The sequence below is a fragment of the Eurypyga helias genome, unplaced genomic scaffold (assembly GCF_000690775.1).
Source record: "Eurypyga helias isolate BGI_N326 unplaced genomic scaffold, ASM69077v1 scaffold7006, whole genome shotgun sequence".
NCBI classification, from domain to species: Eukaryota; Metazoa; Chordata; class Aves; order Eurypygiformes; family Eurypygidae; genus Eurypyga; species Eurypyga helias.
Window position 1 is genome coordinate 22,661 of NW_010254613.1, and position 19,605 is coordinate 42,265.

At 39.8% G+C, this 19,605-nt stretch overlaps 1 protein-coding gene across 2 annotated transcripts in view; it reads left to right on the top strand.

Moving 5' to 3' along the window:
• The window catches only part of GLRB (glycine receptor, beta), a 47,581-nt gene that overhangs the window by 21,745 nt on the left and 6,231 nt on the right, over nt 1-19,605 (top strand). Inside the window, exons 5-8 of one of the 2 annotated variants that reach the window (XM_010153053.1) lie at nt 1,138-1,220; nt 3,904-4,044; nt 7,863-8,015; nt 14,489-14,781. In XM_010153053.1, the coding sequence (XP_010151355.1) occupies nt 1,138-1,220; nt 3,904-4,044; nt 7,863-8,015; nt 14,489-14,781 (670 nt within the window). The remainder of the gene's footprint in view (nt 1-1,137; nt 1,221-3,903; nt 4,045-7,862; nt 8,016-14,488; nt 14,782-19,605) is intronic. The other variant, XM_010153054.1, reaches the window with a different exon arrangement.

A 19,605-nucleotide genomic window follows, 5' to 3' on the forward strand; every position in this document is an offset into this window, starting at 1 on the left:
AGGGAAAAGCAGAAATTCTGAAATCTGTGAATATAAATGTTTTGTAAAAGTACTGGGACGTAATCCTGATTAAGTTCTATGCCTATACTATCCATGTGGCAAAAATTATGTTAAATTTACATAAGAATTGATTGGTTTGAGGTGGTGATTACCAGTGAGGAAAACAGGCTTTGTGTAATAATGGCTAGTTCTCTGAAAATGTCAGCTATTAGCTCAGTACTGGTTGAGAAAGTGAACTGAATTCTAGGAAATATTAGGGATTAAAGAGAACATTAGACCACTGTATAAATTCAAGCTATCCTTGCATCTTCAATGCAAGGTGCAGTTCTGGTCTTCCCACTGCAAGAAGGGAGGCAAGGATGGTCAAAGATATGGAATAGCATCCTTTATAAAGGATAGCTAAGCAAGGCGTAACTTTTCACACTGGAAAAAACAAGATAATTGAGGTGGTGGCATAGAGGTCTCTAAATCATGAATGGAACAGAGAGAATGGAGGGACATTGATTTTTCACCACCTTTTCCAGTAAAAGAACTATGAGGCAGGCTCAAGATAGATAAAAGGAGATAATCAGAGTGTGTGCAGCTTAGCTATGACGTTCCTTGCTGCAGAACGCTGTGCATTATTAAAGTTTAGATGGATTCCAGAAAGCAACTGGAAGGACAGCAGCCTCTTGGAGGGAAACAAAATTCTCTTAAATACTGGAGCATCACTTCTGGTTTAGGAAGTCCTTGAGGTGCAACTTTCGGGACCCTGATAGATATCAGGCAAAATATAATTTCCTGATTGTTTTAGTCTCATATCCTTCTCCAGGAGTCTGCCGTTGGCCACTGCTGGAGACAGGACTGTGTTCTGTATGGACCTTTGGTTTGGTTATTCTTATGATTTACATGTATTTTGTCATGTATTAGTAGGTTTCTATTTGTGAACTACTATGTGTTTAAAGCTCTGTATAAAATTTTATTCTCAAACTACTAGACACAGCTCAGTTTCAAACTGCTACTTATTATAACTTTAATTAATCTTTTCCTGCTGTTTTAGAAGCTGAAATTAAAATACTTATGATTTTTTTTCTTATTGCAGTCTACTGCCTACATGGCAGCTCACAGTGTTTTTAAATTCCATTTCTGTATTTTCAGATTGTCTATTACTCTGTCATGCCCTTTGGACTTGACCTTGTTTCCTATGGATACGCAGCGCTGCAAGATGCAATTGGAAAGCTGTATGTAAATCAGTTTGTGCATAAAAACAGTTGCCGTCTAGGCATGCCTGAAAATTATCAATTCTGTATCATTCATGTCAGTGTTTTTAATGAATCTTGAAATTAATATTCAGTGGTTCCTACCAACATACATTTCCCTATTAAAAATGTTTCTTACAGCTATGACACCATGCAGAGTTTTAGCTTTTGCTGTCAAACATAATGCCAACTGATAAGTTTTATAAAAATGTTTACAATAAACTTAGTAAAATGGAAACACATAATTTGGAGAAAAGTATCCATGGTTTCCCCAGGAGGTTTTAATTTCCATAACCTTTGCTGTTTTGTAGGTTGTTGGGGTCCAGTTTATCCCATGCATTGGTGATGCGTGGTGTTGTTTGAATATTTTGATACGGTATTGAAGGAAAAGTGTTTGATGCCAATACATTGAGAGCATTTAGTATGGAACCTTTTGAAAGTGGTTTCAAGCTGTGTTGTGAATGTAGTCAGGCATCTCTTCCTCCAAAATCTTTCCGTGGTCTCTAGGTGATCTTAGGAAGAGGCAGCCAGTTCTCATCTCTGAAGGGCTCCATGCCATGCTGGAAGCTGCAGCCAGAATATTTCTGAAACCCATCTTCTTTCCTGATTCCCAAGCACAAAGGTTTTTACTCCAGTACAGCCTTTTCCCAATACTGCAACACTTTGTGATCCCACTTCCATGGCAAACTGTTTTGCTGAGTAAGGACAAGTATGAAGCAGAGAGAAAGAAGGTGGCTTGCTCCAGCCCGTTCCTGTTGTAATACATAAACTTTGGTCAGTTGTTACTCCACCAGGTCTGGTGGGGTTAGGGGAGAGAAGACAAAAGGAAAGAAGGAGTAAGGTTCATCAAAGCTGATCAGAGCATCCCAGTGGGGACAAGGGTAATAATATTAGTGATATCAGAGCTTTACAATTTAGTTTTTGATTTCCAGCATTTACCTTTAGAATTGTAGTATGTCCATAGTAGTTTTGCCCTTCACTATTATGTATATACATCAGCTGAAGTAAAATCTTGAGGTAAACCCAAATTGGTTTGGGTTAAACCAGAATTAGACAGTAATATCAGTGGAGTTTTGCTCAAGCTTTCTCAGTCGGGGTTGCTTTACAAGCATTGCAAGGTATAGTTATTCCAGGAATTATCAATGACTTCATTTAAATAACCTTATTGTCTCTCTTCATTCTAAATTGATATATTCAAATTCAGGGGGAAACTACTCCTTTGGAAAGACAGTGTGCACTAAACTTTCTTCTACCTTTTAATTCAGTTGGATGAATGGACACAGCTACTTAATTCAGTTGTCAAAAGAATGGTACCCGTGACCTCCATTCTGTCCCTCCAGTTCCAGCAGTGGGCTTGCTTTCCCTCTTAGCCATTGGCAGTTTTTTGAAAATAACTTCAGTTATTTTCAAATCAATATTTTGTCTCTAGTTGCTAGATTTCCAGAACAAAAAAGAACACTAGTTTTCACTAAGCTGTTCTTGTATCTGTAGTTATGATCCCCAGTTCTACACATTCTCTATAGACAAAATTTTCACTGTCCAGTAATTGTTATCATAAAGGATCTGGGCAGTTTTGTGATTTCCTGTATGTTGGGGGTGAGACTGATTTTAGGAATGAAGCATTAAAACAACTAATATTTTTTTGTATTATCCTCCATCATGGAGTTTTGAGACATTGTGATTTTTATTCAGTTTTTGTGAATCTTAGAAAAGTTAGCTTATGAACTGTTTACCTTTTTTAATCACAGCTAGTTTTCAAAGATATAAAAAAAAATCTAATGCCTCCAGAAAAGGAACAGTTCTTTAAACATTTTTCAGAGGCTTTGAATTGCAAACCACTGCATTCCAGCTCCATCTTTTTTATGTTCTCCCATCTCTGTTCCAATTTAACACACATTATCTCTGTTTGAATTAAGTTAATCCTTAATAAAGAGAAGGTAGCAGAAAAGTGGCAAATAAATTCATTATTATGACTGCATATTTAATTCATATTGCTTTATGCTTGAATACTGTGAGCCTAACTTTCACTGCCTCTCACTTGGTGGTGTTGTATCTATCATGATTTAGACACTCAGGTAGATATTGAAGCCTGTCCATACGCAGGAGATCATGAAGGCACTGAATTCATGTCAGTAGGACTACATAGCTACTTAAATTCCTGGTCAGGTTTTTCCTGAAAATCAGTGCTTTCATGAATCAGGGCCTTTAATCCGAACAACTAAGCAGAAAGGTTGTTTTACACAAAATCTAAGATTCATCACAGTAATTGAGTTGTTAAATTCTTTTGAAGTTACTAGGACTTGTTAGTGCTATTAAAGTTCCGTGTATTTTTCATGCTTTGGTGAAGCAGAGTATGAATGAATATGTAGGTTTCAAAGCTGTGGAGAAGAGAACTTTGGTTTCTTTGTTTAAACAGTAAGCACTGTAACAAAACACCTCTTAATTGGTGTAATATTGCTGATAAAGTAATGTTCCACCCACCAAGTCCTAATTTAGGCCTATATAAGAATTCAGTTGTGGATTATTTCAGTTTTGTATTTAATTCTTTGAACAGGACATAAAAAGAAAAAGAGTGAAAGAAATATGATGCATATATGCTAGATTTTCTTGCAGAGTTTACTCTGAGTTGGTTCTTTAAACAATTGTTATTATTTTGTTCTTGTAGTTGGTTACACAACTGATGACTTACGGTTTATCTGGCAGTCTGGAGATCCTGTACAGCTAGAGAAAATTGCTCTGCCGCAGTTTGATATTAAAAAAGAGGATATCGAATATGGTAACTGTACCAAGTATTATAAAGGCACAGGTAGGTAATATAAGTGATTGTCTTGGTAAAAAACTTTGATTCCTTCAATTATTGTTTGATGTTACTGGTTAATACTCCATTTCATGTCTTACATTTTATTAGAGAAAATAGATTACTTTTAAAAAACTAGTAGTTTGTATAAAAGTAACTATCACATATAATTACTGCAAATTAATTCAAATACAGAAACATCTAGGTTGAAGATGAGATTAAATGTTTTTCTTGGTTTTGATTACATGTCATCTGATCTTACTATGACCATTTTGTTTCTATAGTCCTAATACCTTTTTATGTTTACAAATGTTTATGTTTTCTGCTCATGTAGAATTACACCAGTTGCAGTAATTTCAATTTTCTGGTTTGACTTTTGTTCCAGAAATGGATAGTATTAGAGTGTAACTTCAAATGCTTTGCCCTGCAAGTTCTTCCTTACTCTAAGTGTTCTGGAAAGTCTGTCATTACAGAGAGATGCTTACAGACCTCATCCCTCTATTTGTTCAGCTCTGAATATGAGCCGGAGGTGTGCTCAGGTAGCTAAGAAGCCAAATGATATCCTCGCCTGCATCAGGAACAGTGTGGCCAGCATGCCTAGGGCAGCGATTGTCCCCCGATACTGGGCGCTGGTGAGGACTCATCTCGAATACTGTGTTTAGTTTTGGGCCCCGCACTGCAATAAAGACATTGAGGTGCTGGAGCATGTCCAGAGAAGGGCAGCAGAACTGGGGAAGGGTTTGGAGCACAAGTCCTGTGAGGAGCAGCTGGGGAACAGGCTGCTCAGGGCAGTGTTTGAGTCACTATTCCTGGAGATATTTAGATGATGTGTAGATGTGATGCACAAGGACATGGTTTAGTTGTGGACTTTGCAATGTTAGGTTAATGGTTGGGTTCAATGATCTTATAGGTCTTTTCCAACCTAAATGATTCCATGATTCTATTAAATCCTATGATTGTTTTCTGTAATCAACAGTTGTTTGATTTACTTTAATTCTTATATTGAAGGTATTTTAAAAAGCAGATTTTGCACACATAGTTAAAATTAATTCAGTTAAAAATTTTGTCGGATAATGTGGAGATAGTGTTGCATATAGAAGAAAATTTTCCACACTGTGGCTTATGTAGCAGATTCTTGCCAATTGCAAATAATTCAATCGTTACTGCCTATTTACGTCAACTGGTGTTTGATCGTACCTACCTAAGTAGAAAGAGGCCCAACAGACTTGGGGTGACTTTTTGTGGAATAAATGGAATATTTAAATTTGCAAATTGCCTATTCTTTGTTTATCAATATTTATGTCAGATAAAAATAGGTCCTCGTGACCTGAATGGTGAGGGCACTAGATCCTGTTCTCTACATGACAAAAAATGATTCAAAGGCATACAGAATGCATTTCTGGCATAAAGCAAACATTTAATGATTTTGAAGGTCATCTCTCATTTGAAAATAAAACCTAAAAGTATCTGGAAACTCCTCAGAAATTAAAGAGGGGAAATTTGACAGACAACAGATCATTGGGAGGGATAGAATGAAGTATAAAATACTGTATAGTGTCTTTTACACAAGGAAATTTTTCCTTCATGTTTTCTTGTTTTGTTGTTTTGGTTACTGTATCCCCAAACAACACTTTTAAGATGACTTATCATACTACGGCACTTCATTGATAAAATATAGAAGATAAATAGCTATCTTCTTGAAAGATTCTGTCTTCTAAATCAACTTTGCACCAGCATGATGGACAGATATAAACTGATCTGAATTTTGAAATTGATGTAATATAACATAGGAATGCCTTTTCCTTGTGATAGAATAGTTTATGAAGTTGTTTTTACAATGCTATTATGTTAATAGTAACATAAAAATGCCAGTTCTGCTTATTGAGGGAAAATATGAACAGAATTTGTTTTCTGGTTATTGGACTACCTGATCCATTTCTTATTTCCAGCAAAACCTCTCATTTCTGAAGCTTTATTTTTTATTGAATTCATCTTAACTGATATGGTCTGAAATTCTTGTGTGCTTTAGGTCCTCATTTTAAAATATTTGGGTCAATATTTCTTGTTTTCAAAATTTACAATGTTTTTAGAATCTTTTTTAAAAAGTCTGTATGAATTTTAGAAGTCACCTATACCAGCTTTCAGTAGTGGGGGAATCTCTGCTTAGAGCCACATTCAGATCACCTCTTTCCATTCTAAACTGTATACACTAATGTTTTTTAATTCCATCTTTTGCACAAATTAATGCTACGTAGGATTTTCAGATAAGCTTAAACTAGTACGACTGCTAGACCCTGTTGCTTTTATGTGGACTGCATCCTGAAGCCAGCATCAAGATGAGAGTAACTTTAATGAATCTGATGTTAGCTTTTTATGATGGTATCACTAGATGGATTGACGAGGGGAATGCAGTGGATGTGGTAAACCTTGACTTCAGCAAAGCTTTTGACAATGCCTGCCACGGCATCCTCGTTGACAAGCTTAGGAAGTGCGGACTGGACCGTTGGGCTGTGAGGTGGATTGGGAACTGGATGAAGGAAACTGCTCAGAGGGTTGTGGTCAATGGGGCAGAGACTAGTGGAGGCCTGTGGCCAGTGTCATCCCCCAGGGGTCAGTGCTGGTCCAGCCCTATGCAATATATTCACCAATGACCTGGACAAAGAGATAGAATGTACTCCCAGCAAGTTTGCTGACGATACCAAACTGGGAGGAGTGGCTGACACGCCAGAAGGCTGCGCTGCCATCCAGCGTGACCTGGGCAGGCTGGAGAGCTGGGCAGGGAGAAATCTAGTGCAATTCAATAAGGGCAAGTGTAAAGCACTGCATTGGGAGAGAACAACTCCATGGATCAGTACAGGTTGGGGGCTGATTTCTTGGAGGGCAGCTCTGGGGAAAAGGACCTTGAAGTCCTAGTGGACAACAGGGTGACCATGAGCCAACAGTGTGCCCTCACGGCCAAGAAGGCCACTGGCATCCTGGGATGCATTAAGAAAAGCGTGGGAAGTTGAGAGAAGTTATCCTCCCCCTCTACGCTGCGCTGGTGAGGCCTCACCTGCAGTACTATGCCCAGTTCTGGGCTCCTCAGCTCAAGAACAAGGAGCTACTGGAGAGGGCCCAGCGCAGGGCCACTGAGATGATTAAAGGTCCGGAGCACCTTCCATATGAGGAAAGGCTGAGAGAGCTGGGTCTGTTGAGCTTGGAGAAGAGGAGGCTGAGGGGGATCTTATCAATGCTCATAAATATCTAAAGGGTGGGTGTCAGGAGGATGGGGCCAGACTATTCTCGGTGGTGTCCATTGACAGGACTAGGGGCAATGGCCATAAACTGGAAAACAGAAGGTTCAGCCTGAACATGAGGAAACACTTCTTCCCTGTGAGGGTGACAGAGCACTGGAACAGGCTGCCCAGGGAGGTGGTGGGGTCTCTGTCCCTGGAGACTTTCAAAAGCCGCCTGGACTGGTTCCTGTGTGATCTACTCTAGGTGATCCTGCTCTGGCAGGGGGGCTGGACTAGATGATCTCTAGAGGTCCCTTCCAACCCCCACCACTCTGTGAATGTGTGAATTAACTTCCTGTTCCTGATGCACTGTGAAAAGATGTAGGGTGCCTGAGAGACCACAGAGTACCATGTGCCTGACCACACTTGATAGTTATGTAGATCTGTGTTTTGAACAATTTTTTTTTCAAATTGAACTCTTTGCCTTTATAAAGGAAATAAAATCTTTGGAGTTTTGATCTTACCTTTAATAGAAAAAGGCCTGGAAGATACGGATCGGAAAAGGTAGACCTGCAAAGCACATGAAACATTAATGCATTTATTTCTTTAAAGGTTATTACACTTGTGTAGAAGTAATCTTCACTTTAAGAAGACAAGTTGGATTTTACATGATGGGTGTTTATGCTCCTACACTGCTAATTGTTGTTCTGTCCTGGCTGTCATTTTGGATCAATCCTGATGCAAGTGCTGCAAGAGTCCCACTGGGTAACCTGTGTTTACACATACTGTCACGATCCACTTTAACGCCATTGAGCCATTCTCAGTTGCTTTGACAACATGATGCTGGACACTGAAAGCAACTTCACTTCCATTATCAGCACATCATTTTCACTGAAACCTCCTCATTCCTACTCGTGTAAAATCCACCTCCACATTAAGACTTTGCTTGATAATGGTTCCAGCATTTGTGTGATAACCTCACTCACTGTCGGCTCCTCTCAACCCCCACAGATCTGATCTTATCCATGTATGGGTGATGCTGCAGACACTGTGGCAATATGCAGTTTAATGGAATGTGTACATTTGACTAATCAGAAAAAATCAAAACAGGAGTATGAGTAAGGCTCTAAATAGCTACCTCATGGAGCAGTTTTTCCTCAAGATTAATAGAAGCAGAATGATGTCTGGAAGATAATTAGCATCTCGTTACCTGATTGGCTTTATTTCATTAGAGACTCAGTTCATGAGAGCACTTCAGGATTGTGCTTTCATGCTGCTCAGCACAACGCAGTAGGCAGGCCCTTCATTTATTATGAAATAGTAGGACACAGAGTTAATCAAAACAATATTATCTTGACTAATTTGATAGCACATGGGACTCCAGCTCTGGGGTGGCCAAATCTGCTGACCCCAAGAGCTCGATGAAATGCAGAGCCAGGCTCTTGCATCTTGACACTTCTCCCATTTAGATTCTTTTTCCCATGCCACGATTTCTCCTTCCCCATGGTTTGGCCTTCCTGTTCTCCCCTTTTTCCTGGCACTCCCACATCCCCAAGTCCATACTTCCCAAATCTTTTCCATGTCCCAGGAGGTTCAGTGCACGTGTTTCCAGCATCTGAGTGGTGCAGTTGCAGAATCTCTTCAGCCACCTGCCTTCCTCAGAAACCACTCACCCACAGTTTAACCTCCACACCACCAGAGTGTATGACTTCTGTGCAGGTCCATGTGCACGAACATGTCAATAAGCACCTGAGACCCTTGGAGTCAGGGCCTGCCACATCACCTTACCAGTCTGTGACTGTGATCTGCAGAGTCTTGTGCCAGTGGGTAGCCAAAATTCCCTTGTTAAGAGCCAGCTGGAGCAGGGATGGTGCTGAGTTTTGTTAGGTGGAAAAGCATTCACATAAACTCCGGCCTGACCTCCACTGCTTCTATCTCAGGTCATCTACCACACCTGTTCCTCCTACAATAATATGACAGGCAAAAAAAGCTAAGGAGAAGGGCAACAAAGCTGATGAAAGGGCTGGAAACAATGTCCTGTGAGGAGCAGCTCTGTCCCATAAGGATTCTGGGTTTGTCTAATGTGGAGAGAAGGAGGCTAAGGGGTGACCTCATTGCTCTCTACAGCTTCCTGAGGAGGGGTACTGGAGAGGGAGGTGCTGAGCTCTTCTCCCTGGGATCCAGTGATAGGACACATGGAAATGCTTCAAAGCCACCAGGGAAGGTTTAGACTGGGCATTAGGAAGCATTTCTTACCGAGAGGGTAATCAGACACTGGAATAGGCTTCCTAGAGAGGTGGTCGATGCCCCAAGCCTGTCAGTGTTTAAGAGGCGTTTGGACAATAACCTTAACAACATGCTTTAGCTTTTCATCAGCCCTTTAAGCTGGTCAGGCAGTTGCACTAGGTGATCATTGTAAGTCCCTGCCAACCTAAATAGTCCATTCTATTCTAATATCTGGACAACTGTGACTGGACTGCTACTATTGGCTTGTGAGCCACATTTGGCTACCTTGCTCTAACTGAATGTAACAAAACCACTATTTCATTATGTTTATTGTATCTTTTTTCTAGGAGTCTCCTTCCAGAATACAAATCAACATTTTTTTCTTTTGACCTTTAAAAAATACTAATAATTATTGGGGGAGGAGTCACAATCTCTGCTAGTTTGATAGCAAGTAACAAATACAATCTCTTAGCAAGAGATTGCTAGGTAGCAAGTGTGCATTCCATAATGTAAAATATAAGACATTTTAAGAAAAAAAAAAAAAAAACCCCAAACCAAAACTGTGGGGGAAATGCAGCATGCATTAAAAATAAAAAGATAGAAACCGGAACTGGAAATATTTTTCACATAGCTTCGATATGATGAAAATCTGAGCTGTATTTTCACTTTTATAATCCTGCACTTCAAATAGCCAACCAGATAGGCTTATTAATTATACATTAGATGTATAAGAGACATAGTGTTGATTTATGGATCGTGGAGTCTCTGTGACTTAACATGCATTCTTATTTATTATTTGTTTCATTTATTATAAGCATTTATTGGTTCTTGTTATGTATTAACATTTCTGAAATAATGTATTTTTAAAGATACTAATTATTGGCCTGGTTCTGTTGACTTTTCCTGAATCCCCAGAGAAGCAAAAAACCTCTAAATCTGTCCATCTTTTAGTCATGAGTATGTATTTAGCAATACAAGTTGTTAACATCATCACTGGGCTAAGATTTATGTTTCTCCAGTTTGCATCAAACTAACTCTTCTAGCTTCATCCTTGAAGACAGCTAACCTTGAAATGTAATAAGGTTAACATTTGTGTATCAAGTGAATGACATCTAATCTCAAGAAAGTGTTACCAGTGGTCATTACACTCTCAGTGGCTAGATACAGATCTCATCAGATGAGAAGCTACTTACAAATATCAGTCATCCTTAATATTAAGTATAGTGGGTGACTGCTCCCCATGGCAAGGCATCTCAGAAGTTTCCAGTTGAATTAGGAATACAAGACACTTTGCAAGCCAGTAAGCAGAATATGTTTCTGTAGACCAGTTAATGTTCTGGGAAAAGGATGTATGCTTGTTTGAAGAAAAAACCTGTGTCCGTGTCAGAACTCAGTAAGTTGCAAGCTCTATTTACACCTGTATCGTTTCACCCAACTAGACCATGTGGTGGTAGGCAAGTCTGCAAAGGTCTGGTGCCTGGACAGCTGTGGCTAAGTGATGCAAAGGCTGCTATCACTGAATGCTTCTCTCTGATTAGATGCTGGTGTTTCACCTTCTAATGAGCCCAGCAGAGGACCTTCCATTTCTTTTCAGGTGGAAAGTGTGCCAGCATCCCTTCAAAAAATTCCTTTCTTTCCTTCATGTGTCATCCTCAAAGGGAGTAAGATCTTCTCTGGAGCTGCAGGGATCTGAGGGACGTCAGACTCCTGTCCACTGCAGCTGCCTGACAGAGTGGAGCATTAGTCGCGAGTGCAGGCGACTACAGTAGGGTAATGAAAAGCTTGGAGCAGTGATCAGTGATATATTCCCTGTACACAAAGGACAGCTAGATCTGCAGCCAGGCATGCCCTGCCTGCCCCCTGTCACTCCTGTACTCAGGTCTGTCTTAGTTCTAGTAATTTCATTTTATAAATTTTTAACAAATGTAGGTTCTCAAGACATACAGACATAAAGACATAAAGATATATATTAAAACTGTACTATGAAGAAGGATTGGCAAGATTACGTCTTTCAGTTTACGGAGTTTAATGAGAGAAGGGAATGTATTAGAGATGTTAAATTAGAAGGAAAGCAAGACAGAATATTACCTTTTTCAATAACATTAGTGAGATGAAGTCGGACATTTTTAAAGCAGTAATATATACCAGAAAATACTATTTTATACAACACATAATTAACATGTCGAATTCCCTGACAGGAAGATAGTGCTGAGGCCAGTAAGTTTGATGGATTCAAAAAGAAAGGAGATTTATTTTTTTGGCAGCATGTACTTTGCTGCACTGGCATTTTCAGATATTATCCACATGTAACCTTAACAAGTATTTTTAAAAGAGTAGCTGTGTACAATCATGCTTTAGGCTGGGAGCTAACTAACCTTACACATAAGCTAAACTTTGCCACCAAGGGGGATGCTATACTAGGGGCAAAAATGCAGAGGTGTTTGCTAGAAAGGCCAACTTTCCCTTTACTTTGCAAGTGTGGAAGACGGGGCTTTGTCCCTGCTCCATAGTGCTCCCTGAGAGGAACAGGGGCATTTTTTTTTTTTTTTTCTTAAATAAATAATCTTGCAGTTTATTTGTTCATTCTACTCACTCATGTGTGAGCCTTGAGATTTGGACTCTGTTAGGTAGGTACCTAGTGCAGCTGCTGCCAGAGGTGCAACTTACAACTCTGGTATTACATTCTCTGAGACCATGCCAACTTTGATCTGGCAGCAAATTGTTGCTTAGCAGGATATTTCTGTGCTTCTGTCTCACTTTTTTGTTACCTTGAAAACCTAGAAGTTTCTCAGACTCTGAGAATGATCTTTTCATCCGAGGAATTGAGACAAATGGAAATTAACACCAGGTCACCCTGACCTCTATTGCTCTACTGAACAAACTGATGAAAGCTCCACTAAGATCTTTTCAGCTAGTAGAATTTGTAAGCTAGTTTTGTAGAATTAAATCCAAGACTGTAAGAATTTTAAGCTCTACAAAAGGGGTTGTACAAATATTTTCAGCACTAGGCATGATGGTGATGATGATGATAAATAAAAGAAGAATAGCAGCATATTAAGATAGCAAACACTTTTAAAGTTAGTATGAAAAAAAAAAACAATATCCAAGATGTTGAGCCAGTCCATATAATTGACTAATTTGATTATTCAGGGTAAAGGTAGAGGCTGCCTTTCAGAGGTCTAGCATAGGCATACATGGTACTTGATACATACACTTTGAGAGAACAGACAACAAGCTGGGCATAGGCAGAGGGGTTCTGTATGTGTTAGGAGGCTGTACAGCTTTATTTGTACTTGTTATTGCAGTTCTTTGTGATCCGACAGCTGGTGTTGGTCTGTGAAAATAATTTTTTTAAAAGGGGTCTATCCTGTGGTCACTTTCTATCCTTATGGGAATGTTTGTACTTTAATGCTTCAAATACAGTAGATGGAAAATAAAGAAGAGGTGACAGTGAGGATTATCTGTTCAGTATTTGCCATGTCATTCTTATCTGAAATAGCACATGTAGCCGTTCTGTACTATCCCAATAGACAAAAAAAAAAATCCAGCTTTGCAATGATATATTGATATTGCATATTTCTAATAAAACGTGATAAAATTTTATATTTTAAAATTGTATGACTGTAATAATTTCTTTATACTTTCTCTTCAGTGTTTTAGCAGCTAGTAAATTGCCCATTTGAGATTAACACCAAATAAAGTATCATATCAATCTTATTAAAATTCAAATGGGAACAGTAGCACAAGAATGATGTGTTATTTATGATCAACTAGAATTGTATACATTCATAGGCCGATACAGATACTTTTATTAACACTTTCACATCCTCAGTTACTTAAAATGGATCAGAAGAAAATGATCTCTCTATAAATTACAACATTTTTCATGCTTTGGATAGCACATGTGACCAGTATAAGTAACATAGTAAAGACAAACCGAGTGTCTCCTTTTGGCCAAAATTTTCTGTAGACATCAATTGCATTTCATGAAGCTGTCCACTCATAAATGAAGATTTTTATCTTTAGCATTCACAAAAGCAAAATGGGACATTCTGAACTGGGAGGTTGTACTAAGTTTTCCCTATGTGACAGCCATCTCTAAAGTTAGCTTTTCCAAAAGTAACTGTTCCTGCTACTATTTCCGTTTCATAGGAGCCTGTGGGAAATCTTTCTTTGAGATCAGGCTTGTATTTTGTCTCTTGTGATGTGAGCCCTGTGGTGATGGTGACATTTGGAGGTCTTATCAGGAGAATTGCTTGTTGAAACCCAGTTTGACGATGAATGTGATCTTTCAACAGCCTTTGCAGATGCGGGGCTTTTTTTCAAAATAAGGGCTTCCTGGAAAGCCCTTTATCTAGAAAGGTTCCTCTACATCCTGGAAGCTTAAATAGGGAATGATCATAGACCCCCAGTCATCTCAGTGTTTTCATCTTCACAGTGAATCGGGAACACCGATTTTTTAATGTGCTAGTACAGCTTTGCTCTTCAGGAAAAAGCATCCCTTTCACCTAAGGTTTGCATATCGCACCTGTGGACAGGTCATTCAGAGAATTGCTCCTGCTCTAGCACAGTTCAGATTTCTGGGACAACGGTAGTCTGATGTAAAGGACTTGAAGTATTTTGGTTTAGTAGCATACATTTCTCTTCCATCTTTCCTGACTAAGATGCACATTGTAAGATAGGTCTTTGGAAAGCCCGTTTCCCAACTGTGTGATGGCGCAGGGAAACCACAGCAACCTCACTTATTTGTTTCTCTGTTTACAAAATGAAGGTACTCATTATTAATAAATCATCATTAACTGCAATATTCTACCTAAGTATTCAGTTTAACTCATTCATTAATTGAAGGCATGTGCACTTTGTATATCTGCTGCAAAGTACGCTGACCATATTGTCAAGTCCATTCAGTGTTACAAAACGTCATTCAGTGTTGTCTGTTTCAGAGGAAGAGCACAGCCAGTGTCAGTGAGGGTAGGCTTTCTTTAACCAATATATTGCTTTTCTTTTCATAGGTATTTTCTCAGTGCTCAGCTTGGCATCTGAATGTACCACTCTCGCCGCTGAACTTCCCAAAGTGTCTTATGTGAAGGCCTTAGATGTCTGGCTGATTGTTTGCCTTCTCTTTGGGTTTGCATCCCTGGTGGAGTATGCGGTGGTTCAGGTAATGCTAAACAATCCAAAGAGGATTGAAGCCGAAAAAGCAAAGATTGCCAAGGCAGAGCAAGCGGAAGGGAAAGGTGGAAATGCTGCCAAGAAGAACACTGTGAACGGCACAGGGACTCCTGTCCACATCAGCACTTTACAGGTAGGAGCTGCCTGTACGCGAAATCAGCATTATCCTCTATGAACACAATTCCAGGAATATACTGTCATAATAGTTTGGGATGGTGCTTAATCTTAGAAGTGGCCAAGACATTAAAAACATGCTGGTAATTAATGGCTAGGAATATGACCAATTGATCCCTAGTGATTTGGGGTCAGATGGACTAAATGAAAAATTTGTCTTTTAATATCCTAGCGCCATGGTTGCTGCCTTGCTTCAGGTAAATAAAGTAGCAAGCAGATTTACAGTTGCTATTTTTCTCATAATAAATAGCAGCTGTCAAACTGTAACTATTCAGAGGACAGGACTCTCAGTCAGTATTTGCTGAGAGCATACTCAAATAACACCCGTCTCATTGCTTTCCTCGGGAATGGCCACAGCTGCACCGCATTGAATGTCAGGCACCTCTGAAGCTAGGGATCCAGAAGTCTTGGCATTTGTAAACAAAAGACAGGTCTGTTTGTCTGTCAAACAGTTCCTGCATTTCTTGCGTTGCCAGATAGACTTTATGGGTAAAACGGTCAGATCTCATTATATGGATAAAGATGAGATATACATCTTCACTCAGGCCAAAGTTTTCCATCATGTTGCTACACTCCTGGTGTTGTAAAACTCCCCTGTTTGTGCTCCAAGAGTTATTAGACATCCCAGGCCAACTGCCCTCAGTCCTAAGTGATATTTGGTTCACTGTTACTCTACAGAAGAAAATACATTATGCTGCCATATGAATTTGGCTTATAGTTTTCAATGACTTGGCAATTTTGATGTATAAAATAAAGCTATTAGGCCAGATCCAAGTTATAATATCAGTTGTGTACAGTGTGACTTTAATGCACTTTTAAGGAGGGAGCAGTTTATGCCAGAATGGCAGAAACTCTGTCCTAGTATCAAGCTGGTGTTGCTCCATAGCTAATTACCCTAAGATTAGAGGAGCTGCAGATATCACTGATATCACACTTAACTACCACAATTCTCATCTGGTAGAAGAGTCTCCTGGGAACTGTTTTGGCAGGCAAAAACAGTTTAGAGCAACCCCATGACTGCTTTGACTTGTCTCACAAGTAATTCTCCAAGCCCAAGCAACGCGGAAACTGAGTAGAAAGAAAGATGACTCTGCTCTAGTTTTGCTTTCCCTGAACTGAATGTGATATTTTTGTGTTCAGCATTTTTCATGTCCCAAATTCAGCTGTTTCTTGTGACAAAATAGTTGCAACACTCCAGCAGAGCAGCATAATCTATTTATTCCTATTTCAAGTACTTAACAAGTGTAAGTGTTTAGCTTGATCGATGGTAAGATTAACAAAAAACTGCAGTTTAAGTAGTGTGAACAAAACCAAATTGCTGAATTACTGGCCCTCTTTGGTGGAGGGCCAGTACACCCTTTAATGTGCTTGCAACTGTCATAGCCATAAGGAAAATAAAATGATAACTTTTATCACCTATGCTATCCTTTCATCTTTTAATAATTTTTTTCAAGTAGGCAGATTTGGGTGTACTGTGTATTTTAAGGCTTAGGAAGGGGAGTCATTGTCCACAAAAATTAAGCAGCATTCCCCATCAGTGGTGTCTAGCAGTAGGCTGAAGGTTTTTAGGATTCAGACCTCAGTCTGCCCTCAGAGATCTTGCAGTGTCTCCCCTCCATGATCTTGTAAGGTAGGCTCCAGCATCTTATGTTTGACCTGCACTTTTCAAGGTCTTCCCAATTTGTTATCTGAGACCCTTAACATTCCAATATCTATAATCTCTGCTACAATAATCTGTGTTGGATCTATATGGAGTCCTGGGGATGCGTAGCTTCTGATGGTCTTTATACAGAGCTACAAAGCATTTGTTGACCAAGACATATTGGAAATACGTATTCATTGCTGTAAAGGCTTGTCATGTGGCTGAATTGTCTTGTTCCCTCATGGCTAGTGATCCGGCTTGTATCCAGCCACCTGCTTTGAAATATAGCCTACCTGAGGAAGGGTGTCCTGGAATGGTAATTTCTGGCAAGATCACCAGGCTGGGATAGAAGAAGGTCCCAGACCCATGAATCATTTGACATCAGGATGTGGTAGGACAGTGATGTTAGATTTTATATATTTGAATGCTATAAATCCTCCTAGCTCAAAATTCCCTCTCTGAACCAGTTACCATGTAGGAGTACTTTGAAAGTTCTCCGCCCTGCAGAAGCCTGTACTAAACTCCTAAATCAGAACAGGTTTAAATCTTTCAGTAGCTCTGACTCCTAATCCAAAACTAGACCTGCCCTTTGGATTGCTCCCGTACAGACCTAGTAGTGATAAAGTAGAGAATGCATTTGTCATATGGCAAATATGTGAGGGAGGGAAACATTAAAGAAACAGGTAATGGAAAAAAAATGTATGATGAAAGGCATAAAGAATATGAAATAAAAAGAGGCCAGTGTTCTGTCCAAGAGCTTTAGGAGCTGTTTCTCATCACAGCTATATAGGATTGGCATAAGGAGAGAGAAAATACTGTGCTAAATCTGGAAAAATTTAAGCAAACCAATACATAGCTCTAGGAGAAAAGGAAAACTTAGAACTGCATCCCTGAAATGAGTGCACATCCCATAGAAATGGTTGAGGATGTTCTCTTTCCACATAGGATACTCAGGCAAAAGTGACTGAGGATGTATCTGGAAATCTTACCATAGCTCGGCTTGAAACAGTGGATAGACCAGAAGGGACTCAAAGATAAAGCCAACAAGAAAGACCTGGAAGCAGAAAACTTCAAATGGGGAAAAACTGAGAGTGAATAATTGCATTTATAACTGTTTCTCCAGCTTAAATGAAGCACTTATTATGAGACATAAACTGAATGGTGCTGTTATATATCTGTAAGTTATTAAACAGGGATCAAGTATTTCACTTAAAAATGTCCCCGATCCTGATGCCAGGCTGGTTTGCCAGCATTCCCTGAGCAGCAAGTTGCACACTTGCTGCCTCTTGCAGCCATGCGGCGTTGCAGCAGTGATGTCTCTGCTGGAGATTTGGGGAAGGGGCTGGTATGTAAGGTGCAGGGGTGTTGCTGGGGTGGGAAGGTTCCATACTTGGGAAGGATCAGGGAAAGCATAGGGAAGCAAGTAGAGTGGTCAGGCATCTCTAGTTCCAGCCCTCATCAAACAACTTGTTTTCATGTGCTTATTCCATTTGTGAAAGATAAAAATGGCATCTGCTCTGGAGACTCAGCATGTTTGATATTAGTAAAAAACAAGCCATAACAAAACCACATGATCATACTTAAAAATACAAGCAGCTATTTTTCCTGTTGTATGACAAGAAATTGGGTAAAGGGATCAACTTTTAAGTATATCCTAAACATTAAAAGCTTGATGCCTTTTGTAATTGAAGGTGAGGAGGAGAGATCCCCTGTAACAGAAGCTGCAAGGGTCCCTGTGGAAGTTTTCATAAGAAAGCACTTTTGTAACTGTGTCAGTGGAGTCAGTCATCCTGACCGATGGTCACCGGCCATGACAGTGAAGATGGCAGGATGAAAACAGTGCTCACAGTGTGACAGTCACCTAGACATGGAGAAAGGCTTCCATGGGTGCATAGCTACTTCTCCTCCCCACCAAATCCTGGGTACTGGTTGACGTAAGAGCTGCATGTTGCCAGCATACACCAAACCTCCGAGTCCATGCTTTGTGACTCATGCCCCCTCCAACAAAAACCCTTGAAATGTCAGTGCCATTTTAAGCCCAGAGGTTTATCGATATGACTGTCCGATTAAAGTCAAGTGGTCCGTCTGGCAAGATCACCCTGAATCTGTAGAAAAAAAAAAAAAGAGAAAATTCAACATAAGCACTTCTGATGTGTTTTTCTAGGAGAGGCGATGGCAATACATTTACAGGATAGAAGCCATGAGAAAGGACGGTCTGGCTCCCTTAGCTCATGGCAGCTGCAAGTAGGTGCTGTTCTAAGCAGAGGAGAAAATTACGCAACCTGGTGGTAACTGCTGGCACTGGCTTTTTATTGGGAATCCTCAGTAGGAGCTTGCGTGTGTTTCCTAGCAATGCAACATCATACAGTGAGAAAAACAAGCAGAAAGGGAAATGTTTTGAAGATGAATCAGTTTCTTTTTTGCTTTCACTGATGGTGTGATTACAGGGAGAGATTGTACTGTTAACTATAACACCACCTCTTGACGTGAAAAGTCACATTTTCATCACACCCATTTATAGAAGCTGTCCCCCACAGATAATGTGCTGATGACTGGAGAGAACATTTGCTAAAAGAATGGCTCTGGTGAATGATGAATAGTGCTATGCAAGTGGTGGTAATAGCTCTAAACCCAGTTATTTTAAAAAAGAAGTAGTGCTATTGCTTGCCTTATCTTGTCAGAGCCACATCTAGGCTCTGAAACATGGTATGGATTATGTTCATCTCTACTGATTTATAATATACCTCACCACTGGTGGTGATCTGATCTTCCCATACTCTCTTTTCCCCTCGAGTGCCACTCCAGATTCAGATTTTTCTTGTAGAACCACCAAAACCCCAATTTACATCCTACCTTGTGCACAAAACCACAGGCTGCAGTCTATTTTAATAGTTCCTGACATCATTGCAGGTACAGGGAAGGTACTTTCTGTTCTAGTGACTCACGTATCCATCCTTGGAGATAATTCAGAACATGACTGTAAAAAAGCCTCAAGCAATCTGCTTTGAGCAGGGCGTTGGACTAGGTGATCTCCAGAGGTCCCTGCCATCCTCAGCTGTACTGTGATTCTGTGCTAGTTTATGTATAACTATTTTTTGTGCTGTACTTTGCAAGGAATATTTGGAATGTGATAGCAAATTC